General features: G+C 48.3%; 1 protein-coding gene across 1 annotated transcript in view; it reads left to right on the top strand.

The window, feature by feature from the left end:
- LOC134072270 (oxysterol-binding protein-related protein 10) overlaps positions 1 to 10,776 on the top strand; it is a 96,193-nt gene that overhangs the window by 62,262 nt on the left and 23,155 nt on the right. The window contains exon 7 of the mRNA XM_062528866.1: positions 393 to 523. Coding sequence (XP_062384850.1) covers positions 393 to 523 — 131 coding nt within the window. The remainder of the gene's footprint in view (positions 1 to 392; positions 524 to 10,776) is intronic.

Below are 10,776 nucleotides of genomic sequence, written 5' to 3' on the forward strand. Positions count from 1 at the left end.
GCACATCTGAATAACATGGAAAGTTCTGTAAGTCCTTCCGAGTTCCAATGTCTAGTTCCTCTGTTTTGTTCGGTGATTTCTCAGAATCACCTCCTTACCGAGGTACCGACTCTTGCTTTGCAACCTCCTGCAATATCTGGGTGGTGGTGGGAGGACTGAGGCAATCAATACTCAATCAATAATCAATCAATGCACTCTACCAGGGTGGATGTAAGTGCCAGAGACCTGGCCAAAGAGCAATGACCTCTCATTGATCGGGGAAGGCATTGGTAGTACTTGACTGACACTTTGAGTTCCTTCTGTGATTCTGAGTGTATGTGTGTGTGTGTGTGTGTGTGTGTGTCTGTATGTGTGTGATTTTGACGCTCTTGTTGTTTGTTTTGTCCATGTAGATTGCCTCCCGGTGTGGACTGTGCCCAAATCTCCGTCAGCGGAGAGGCTGAGGAACGGAGGTGTGACCCCACTGGGTTCTGCCGAGCCCTCTCCCGCCCTCCAGAAGAGGGACCTGCCCCAGAATGTTCAGGTACAACTTCCTGCTTCCTGTTATAGGGTATTGTGGGGAATGTGTTTTTTTGGTGGGATTTAAAAGGAAGTGGATGTCTGGTGATGGAGGCTCTTGGTGCTAAATCTGATCTCTGAGTCTGCCTCTTGGTTTATTTTTCTTCCATTTTTTCTTTTATTTTGTTGGTTCTAAAGCCTTGTCAGGTTTGTTTATCTGCAGAGCAGGGTCGGCGTGGCTGTTGGTCTTGGCTGCAGTGTATGTTGCTGTGGTTTCAGCAAGACAGGTCCTTCTCACGTCTTCTTTCTGTTCTCAGGATTGCTGTTCTAGAAGCAAATGCACAGTTGTGATGAGGACTCTTTCTCTCATTGTTTGTTCTCTCTCTCTCTCTCTCTCTCTATGTGTGTGTGTGTGTGTGTGTGTGTGTGTGTACAGTACGTGTGTGTGTGTGTGTGTGTGTTCATGTCTTTATGCCCCACTTAGCAGCATACTTGAGTGAGTTTAAATTGTCTCAGCCAAGCCAAGCCTAGACCAGCCCTGTTTCCCTTAGTGATATCCACTGTCACATCCTGTAAATTTATCTCGACATTTCTGAAATATGGAGTTTCAGCCCACCACATCAATCTGAACGTGACCATGTATGATTCAATGATGCAACACAGACAGGGATAAAGGAACCTGTTTGAAGATGGCTGGAGGTCTTTTGTAAAGGCTGCTCTCTTTATTCTCAAACATGAAGTCCAGACATCATTATAAGGTGGCCTGCTGTGCTGGTGGGCTTTCTGTATGGAGGATGTCAGGGAAGTGAGCGAAAGACTGAGGTGGTGGGTGGGTTTGGAGCGGCTGCCTACTTTGTCTGTAGTTATCTTCGCAACTGTCAGGACTGAAATAGCACCCTGCACACAGCTTTCATGTTCTTGCTCTTTAGCTTGTGTTCGTATTAGCTGCACACTTGCAGTTTTCTGGTTTAACACTTTTTGCTAATCAGTTATTCCTATAAATCTCCAGCTCTGTGGAGATTTTATATTCTTTCTTCCTCCTCCTCTTCTTCCTTTTCTCCAAGTTACAAATTTGCTCTGTTTTGATTAAACAGTTTCCTTTAATAACTCTAAGGGCAAATCCTCTTAACCCCCCCCCCCCCCCCCACCCCCCTCCTCCGCTAGGTTAGCCATGCATTTTCTCAGGGAAAAAGTTCTGAACGTTCGGAGCGGCGTCTTGGAAAAGTAGGTCAGAGAGAAGGGGAATTTTAGCAGAGAGTGTTTCCCCAGAGAAGGGGTTTGTAAGAGTGCTTGTGCAGAGCCTGTGATATCAGTGACTGTGTCTAGACTCTTAAATGCCAGAGATCCTCGAACGTGACCGGTGTGTGACAAAGGCAGCATCTGGGAAAGTGACTCACGAAAGTGGAATATAATTGCTTCAATTACTTTATTTGTGTGTGTGTGTGTGTGTGTGTGTGTGTGTGTGTGTGTTGTGGAAACACAGTTGTTACAGTTAATCATGTAGCCTAACAGTTGTTGCTTGAAATAGCTTGTGTGTGTGGAAAAATAGTCTATCGTCATCAGGCACTGCGCACAAGCTACTTCATAGGGCACAGATTTCCTAAATCATTTCTCAATGATGCAACAAGAAGAAGCAGAGAGAGAGAATCATGAGTGCATGAATAATTGATTGACTAACTGAATGGACGACTTTTAAATTGACATAATTCATACCTTACTTGGGTAATTCTCGATGTTTCAATATTTTACTCGGAAGTTCACAGTCAGGCCAAAAAGCACTCATGTATACTTACCCAGGCCATCTTCCCTTCTATACCACCTCTCCTCTCACTCCACCTGTGATCTTTGTCTCTGGCCTTTTCACTGTCATGTAATGAAGGACAAAATTTGGAGTGAGTGTGTGTGTGGGGGGGGGGGGTGTTGAGCCCCTTCATCATGCCCTGTAACAGTTTCATTCATCATGGTGCTATGGTCATTGGGGCTGGAATTGGCCGGTTTTGATGCATCCCCCCATATTTTACGCTCATGCATGTAATGATATTTGCCAGTCATAATTAGATTTTTATTATTAATAATAAATACACAAGCAAAGGGAAAGTTGTCACCCTCAGAGCAGCCGAGGAGGTTATTATGAGCCTGTCAAAGTCCATGCATCTCCCCCCCGTCACATTTCTCCATAACTGACACCGATATTAACAGCGCTCGTCAGCCGTCAGACGCTTCCAATATCGCTAATTACAATCCTTGGAATAGCTGCGGTGGAGAGCCAGGGGCCTGGGTGGCCACATTGTCATCGCTGTGCTCAGGGTTAATGAGAAAACAGAGCAGACAAATAACATTATCACCTCAGACTTGGGCATTATTAACAGCATGAGGACATTATTCCCATAATTCATAGCTTATGGGCGGCGGTGACTCTGGACACGGAAAGCCGCTGAGAGGGGAAGAGGGCAGCAGCAGGTGTTCTCTGGATTTGTCCAGGGAGTCCTTTGGGTTGAGGGTGATTGCAGCATCGATGTGTCTGTTAAAGCAATTATCTCAACCTTGTGAGTCTGTTAGGGCACTGTTGAGTGCTGACTAATAATGGAGCTCTGAGAATAATCAGCTGAGGTGCTCCAAGCGGTTGTACTTTGTTTGGTGAGCACCTGCCTGAAGTTTATGAAAACAGGTAAACAAATGAGCTATACAAAGAGTAGTCAGCACAGTCGTTACAGGTGAGGCCGTGTAGAGATCAACAGTGATGCTGCATGTGCAATAAACGTAGGGCCCTACAACTATCCACCCTATCCATAAAAAAAGCCCATTCCTATAGGATTCCAGTCAGATTTGGGAACCAAAATCCTATAGGATTCCAAAAGCAACAATCCTATAGGATTGTGGATCCAAAATCTGAATTCTATAGGATTTTGTGATGGGGGGGGGGGGGGGGGGGGTGATGGTGCTATGCGGTGCTCTGTGTCTACAGTATGTCGTTATTGTTGTACAGTATGTTGTACATTCTGCTGCACTTGTCTTATTGCCGTCCTGTTGCTGTACGTGGTCCATGGTAGCGAATCAGTTTCCCCGTTGGGGATTAATGAAGTTTATTCAATCCAAAAGTGTCACTGTCATGAGACTGTCACTCAGCGCTGCTTTTGTCTGAGGATGCACCAAGAAGTTTCCGTTGTCTAGGGTCCGGGAGGCCCAAAAAGTTTTGCAGGGTCGCTTGTCCTTGGAGAGATGCTATCGCTACGCAGCTCACGCCACGTCTCCCGGGTGATAAGAAGCGTGTTGACAGCTGTTGGCGATGGCGGGGCCGTGCTTTGGCATTTTCCTCGAGATGGCGGTGCTAGCGGAGATCGAGCGATCCGCCAAAAGCTCATTATTCCGGCCCTGACACAGACGTTCCATCCCTTCTAATTACATTCGACACTCTCATCAATTCCTGTATTGTCTGCCAGAATTCTCAAGAGGGGCTGAGAGTCTGTCATAGTAGGCCACTCCAACACTAAGGATAGCCGAGGCTCAGGCTATTGCAAGAATGGAGGAAAAGGCGGACTAGACAGGCTGATAGACCGAGAGATTAATGTTTAGTCATCTGGTGTCATACATCTGATGTAGTTTGGAGCCCAGTTGATGGAAGGGACAGGCTTGCGAGGTGCTCTGCAGTGATGGAGTAGGCTACTGAGGCTTTTTCCTTCATGGGAAGATAATATGATGTGACTGGCTGCCATCTAGTGTCAAGAAGAAGTGGCTGCAGTATTATCCCAGAGATCATTAAATGGACCTAAATTTGAAACCATTTGTTTGGATAGCTTTTCCCCCAGTCATTGATACATTCTGTATATATTTTCCATTTAATTTTAAATGGATTTCACTGGTGTACATATAGGCATGGATTGTCGCAATAATAATATGCAAAGGGTAATGTAAAAGTTAAAGTATGAGTGTTGATCTCTAGGCCTATACACATGCTGATATACGGTGAGAGTCTGCATGTTGGTTGATAATGTGATTGAGCTTTATGGATTGTCTTGTGTAAATGGATCTTAATGTTTTGTGTGTGTGTGTGTGTGTGTGTGGGTTTGAGTGAGAGAGTGTGTCTGCATCTGTAATCGTGCTTTTCAAGCATGTTTACATTTGGTTGTAGAATCATGTTTGTATTTAAAGCCATGCACTGTATACATTATCATCTTATCGCTGAGAGTCTGCAATCACTAATACGCAACAGAAAAGCCATATCTGGCACGTCCCCAAAGATGCAAACGAGAGGTCAGTGGGATCGTGCGGGACTGACTACTAATCAGACTCTTGGCTGGGCAGGAGATTGATTCAAGAAATTTGCTTTGAGAGGAAGTAGAATTAGGTCTTGGCAGGAAGACAAACTGGGCTCTCGATCCAGGAATCTATAAAGAGACATTTCATCTGCTGGGGAGTTCAAGGACGTGAAAGATCACAGACGCTTCCATGTTTGTGGTTCTCGATGATGGTGGCAGTTTGAACACAAGGTGTTGTGTAATGAGACATACCGTAAATATACACACATGCATACATGCATACATGCATGCAAGTACAAGCAAGCGTGTGTAAATACACACATGCACTCATATTCTCTCTCTTTCTCTTTCTCTCTTTATCTATCTGTGACAGAGCGCACCGCGTCTGTCACGCAAGCGGGCGCATTCCCGCCAGTAAGAACAATGGGAACGGAGTTTGCGCTTGAAACAGACATTACATACAGTACACTCATACAGGAGACAAAGAAATTAAATGTTGAAATGCATATGTTGGAAAGGAAGGAATAACTATGTATTGTGCCATGGTATGATGTGAAGAAATAGCGAATAGGCTGTGCGCTAAACATGGCTTTATTTCAGTAGCGGGGGATGCAAGGCATAATGTCGGGACAGTGGTGGCGGGTTTCGTGCGCGCAGAATTTATATCTTAAATGAAACCGCGGTGACTGTACCAATGTTTGTCTGTGTATGGTGTATTGTGTATTGTGTGTTCACCTTACCTGATGGCTACCTGTCTTCCGGGGTGCTGGGGTGCAACAAGAATGTCGGAGGTGAGACCGATTTAAAGGGACGGGGCGCGCTCCCATAAGGGAAGCGCTCATAGAGACAGGGGTGTTTCAGTTGTTTTGTTTTATTCGTGATTTTGGGGGACTGTAGTAATGTATTGATGATTGCACATGAATGTTATAAAGTAATGTGTTGTGCGCATATAGTGTGTAGCCTAAGAGAATATGGGGTTGCGCTGATTGATTGTTTGTTCTGTTTGGTTGGCGCCAATGGAATATAATGGTATGGAGCGTTTCAGTCTGGAATGGCCTCTGTCGTGAGAGGGTACATTGTGTTATGTATGGTGCGTGAAGGGCCTAGCTATTGGGCATTGTCCCATCTTTTGTTTTTCGTTTGATCAGTGTTTTTTTGTTTATGTTGAATGTCTAACCTACCGGTAGCCTAATAAAAAAGGAAGTTATCTTCTACTTGGCATCTCTCGACCTGAGTCTATACATCCGACGGACACATTACTACATTTGGTGGCAGCGGAAAAAAAACAACAAGTGTCTAAGACCAGGCGGAGATGTCAAAGTAAAATGGGTCCAAAAGCACACAAAAAGAAAGACGACGGGACCGAGGCGAAAAGCGCTGATGACCAGACGCAGGACGAGGGGGAAACACTGGACAATCTTCAAGCAATGTTTATGCAATTTATGCAGCAACAAAAGCAACAAGAAGAACGCTATGTTCGAGAACAAGCAAGACAAGAACAGCGATGGAAGAATATGTCGCAACAATTTGCCCTCCTGCAAGGCGAAGTCCAGCGAGAAAGACAGGAGAGAGGAAGAGGACTCTCCACGTCGGCGCCAGTATCCAGAGCCCCAAGTCCAGCTCGAGGTACGCCGATCTGGGATGGAGGGCCAGGGACCGGGAGTGCAGCAGCAGCAGCAGCGACAGCGGCAGCGGCGGCAGCAGCAGCGACGGCAGGTCGGACAGCGGCACCTACTCCAGCAGCAGCGGCAGGTCCAGTGGCAACATCTACTACAGCAGCAACAGGGGTCCAAGCAGCGGCAGCGGTGACGGCTCCAGCAGCAATAGGGGTCCAAGCAGCGGCAGCGGGGACGGCTCCAGCAGCAACAGGGGGCCAAGCAGCGGCAGCGGTGACGGCTCCAGCAGCAACAGGGGGCCAAGCAGCGGCAGCGGTGACGGCTCCAGCAGCAACAGAGCAGGATCGGCAGTTCACCAAATGGAAGGGTCCAAAAATGCAACGCCTCGCGGGGGACGAGGATATTGAGCACTTTCTGGCTACTTTTGAACGAATTGCAGCCATCAGTCAGTGCCCAAAGGCTGAATGGGCATTAAACCTGGTACCGTTGCTTACGGGGAAGGCGAGAACAGCTTACTTGGCTATGGATATTACAGATTCATGGGACTATGACAAAGTCAAACAAGCTATCTTGGAGAAATACGAAATACATTCAGATACATACAGACACCAGTTTCGTAACTCTCCAGTACTGCCTGGTGAATCGCCCAGGGAGCTGTTCACTAGGCTGAAGGAGCTGTTCAACAAGTGGGTGTGTCCTCAGGCACACTCAAAAGAGGAGATCGGAGACATGCTCGTCCTGGAGCAGTTCCTCCGGATGGTCAACAGTGATGTCTGCCTATGGATCAAAGAACATAACCCCAGGTCGACCAGAGAAGCCGTGCTTTTAGCAGAGGACTTCATTACAGCACGGCGGGGACAGAAACCATACCAGCTGGGGTGGGTAAGAGAGCCTAATGTTCAAAGATCAGTCAGAAATGAGGGTGGGCAGGAGGTCTCAACAAAAAGTGTTAAACTAAATACTGATGATGCTAAATGTTATTATTGCGGACAGATAGGACACATTAAACCTAACTGCCCCAGTAGAAAGACTAAGCAAACCCATATATGTTATGTGCCTCAGCAGAGGGAAGGTGGGGACTCTGTTGGGTGGGAATCCATGACCATGGTTAAAGTGAATGGTAAGCAGCTAGAAGCACTGATTGATACAGGCAGCAGCCAAAGCCTGATTAGTGGTAAGTGGCTAGCACAAGAGAAGGTTCACACAGACAAGAACTTGGTCATACGTTGTATCCATGGTGATGAAGTAGCGTACCCCACAGCAGAGGTTTACCTGGAAGTGGAGGGAGTGTCTTACCTAGTCACAGTTGGAGTAGCTGATAACTTACCCTACCAGGTGGTGCTAGGGAAAGATATTCCTGGGTTAGCCTCCTTAGTTGAGACAGAGAAAAGCTGTAACATGGCAATAACACGGGCACAAAGTAAGGCAGGGGCTACGGCTAGTTCATGGGAGTCATTACCTTTTCCTGTGGGCTCACGTCCAAAACCCAAGAGTCAAAGGAGGAGAGAGAAGTTCCAGGGAACACAGCTAAAAGAAAGTGATCCACAGCCTACTTTAAGTGCAGAGTTTGATAGGGCCATACCAACTGATATCAGACAGTTACAGAGGGAAGACACCTCAGTCCAGCCTTTGTTTAAAGACCTGGTGGAGGATGACAAGGGTGATGCACTAGGGCCCAAGTTCAAGCTCGAGGGGGGCATTCTGTATCGCCATGGGGAAGAGGGAGAACAGTTAGTACTTCCCAAAAACTTGCGTCAGTTGGTCATGGAGCTAGGTCACTCAAGTGGATGGGGTGGGCACCTAGGCCAGAACAAGACCTGGGAAAGAATAGTGGATAGGTTCCACTGGCCCAACATGTACACTGACATAGTGAACTTTTGCAAAACTTGCCCACAATGCCAGGAGACTGCACCCAACAAGAAAAGAGATCGAGCACCATTAGTGTCTATGCCAGTGATAGATGTCCCATTTAGCAGGGTGGCTATGGACATTGTCGGGCCACTAGAGCGTAGCCGCAAAGGCAACAGGTACATCCTAGTGATCATGGACTACGCAACAAGATACCCTGAGGCGTTCCCACTGAGGGATGTGCGGGCTAGACAAGTGGCCAATGCATTCCTCCAGTTAGTGTCCAGGGTGGGCATACCCAAGGAGGTTCTTACAGACCAAGGGACAAACTTTACATCGAAGCTGATGAAGCAGGTGTATCAGTATCTGGGTATAAAAGGCCTGAAAACAACACCATATCACCCCCAGACAGACGGCTTAGTTGAGCGGTTTAATAAGACTCTTAAAAGCATGCTCAGGAAGTTTGTCACAGAGACTGGCTCGGATTGGGATGAGTGGCTGCCCTACCTCCTCTTTTCATATAGGGAGGTTCCTCAGGCTTCTACAGGCTTCTCACCTTTTGAGCTGCTCTATGGGAGAAAAGTGAGGGGGCCATTGGATGTTCTCAAAGAAGCCTGGGAGGGTGAGCAGCCAGAGCAGAGAATGAACATTTTGTCCTATGTCCTGAGAATGCGAGACAGGATGCAGCAGCTGACAGAGCTGGTAAAGGAGAACATGCAGGCAGCGCAGACCAAGCAAAAGAGGTGGTACGACGCTGTAGCGACGGACAGGGCCTTTAAACCAGGGCAAAAGGTGCTACTGTTGCTACCTACCTCAGAGAGCAGCCTGTTAGCCAAGTGGCAGGGGCCTTATGAGGTCCTTAGCCGAGTAGGAAAGGTCACGTACATGATCGCCACCCCCGGGAAAAAGAAAAAGAACCAAATCTTCCACATCAACATGCTCAGGGAGTGGCAGGCCAGGGAGCATCCTGTGGGGCAGCAGCTGTTTGCCAGGGCAGTTGGGGAAGAAGAGGAAGTGGAGGAACAATATTTTCCAGTGGCGCAGACCAAGGGGGCAGGGGTCAAGCTGTCCCACCTCTCCAAGGCACAGCAGGAGGAGCTGAGGGCCTGTATTCCAGCAGGAGTGTTCAGTGAGGCCCCAGGCCAGACTAGTCTGGTGGAGCATCAGATTCAGGTGAAGTCACCAGGGCCAGTGAGGCTCCCATGTTACCGCATGCCGGCTCAACTTCTGCCTAAGATCAAACAAGAAATTGAGGATATGCGGGAGATGGGTGTCATAGAGCCATCCACCAGCGAATGGTCCAGTCCTATTGTCCTTGTCCCCAAGAAAGATGGAACACTGAGGTTCTGTATGGATTTCAGAAAACTGAACTCAATCTCTTCGTTCGACCCTTACCCAATGCCTAGGGTGGACGACTTGATCGACCACCTAGGCAATGCCAAGTTCCTGTCAACCCTGGATCTGAGCAAGGGGTACTGGCAGGTGCCATTGGCGGAGGGCTCAAAGCAATTCACAGCCTTCCGGACACCTTTTGGATTTTACCAGTTTGCTTATATGCCTTTTGGCCTACAGGGGGCAGCAGCAACATTTCAACGTCTTATGGACCAGGTGCTGGACGGGGCCAGGGACTACGCATCAGCATACATTGATGATGTGGTGATCCACAGCCAGTCCTGGGAACAGCACCTGGTTCATGTGCGGGATGTGATGGGGCGGCTGAAAAGAGCAGGCCTGACTGTCAATCCCCAAAAGTGTGCCTTAGCCCAGGCAGAGGTGCACTATCTGGGCTACGTCATCGGAGGGGGGACTGTCAAGCCGCAAGTGGGGAAGGTCAGTGCTATCCTGGAGACACCTGTGCCAACCACCAAGCGCCAAGTCCGGGCCTTTCTGGGCATGGTGGGGTGGTATAGGCACTTCATACCACAGTTCTCCAGCAGGGCAGCAGCACTGATCGACCTTACACGGAAGTCCAGCCCTAATCGTGTGCAGTGGTCAGAGCACTGTGCTATGGCCTTTGATGATCTACGGGGTTGTTTAACCAAAAGTCCAATTTTGCAGAGTCCAGACTTTTCACAGCCCTTTCTGGTGCAGACTGATGCATCAGGGGTGGGGCTGGGAGCCGTCCTGTTGCAGGGAGAGCCGGGGGAGCAGAAACCGGTGGTCTTCCTCAGCAGGAAGTTATTTCCCAGAGAGCAAAGGTACTCAACGTTTGAAAAAGAGTGCCTGGCCATCAAATGGGCGTTGGACTCATTGAAGTACTATCTTGTTGGAAAGGACTTTACACTGGAGACGGACCATCGGGCCCTTCAGTGGCTCGATCGGATGAAGGACACAAACTCACGGGTAACGCGGTGGTACCTGTCCCTACAGCCGTACAGATTTGTTGTGCGGTACAGGGCCGGGGTCGAGAATGTGACTGCAGACTACCTGTCAAGGGTCTTCGGGGACGAAGACTCTTGAGGGGGGGGTTATGTGACAGAGCGCACCGCGTCTGTCACGCAAGCGGGCGCATTCCCGCCAGTAAGAACAATGGGAACGGAGTTTGCGCTTGAAACAGA

The sequence above is a fragment of the Sardina pilchardus genome, chromosome 24 (genome assembly GCF_963854185.1).
Source record: "Sardina pilchardus chromosome 24, fSarPil1.1, whole genome shotgun sequence".
In the NCBI taxonomy this organism is placed as follows: domain Eukaryota; kingdom Metazoa; phylum Chordata; class Actinopteri; order Clupeiformes; family Clupeidae; genus Sardina; species Sardina pilchardus.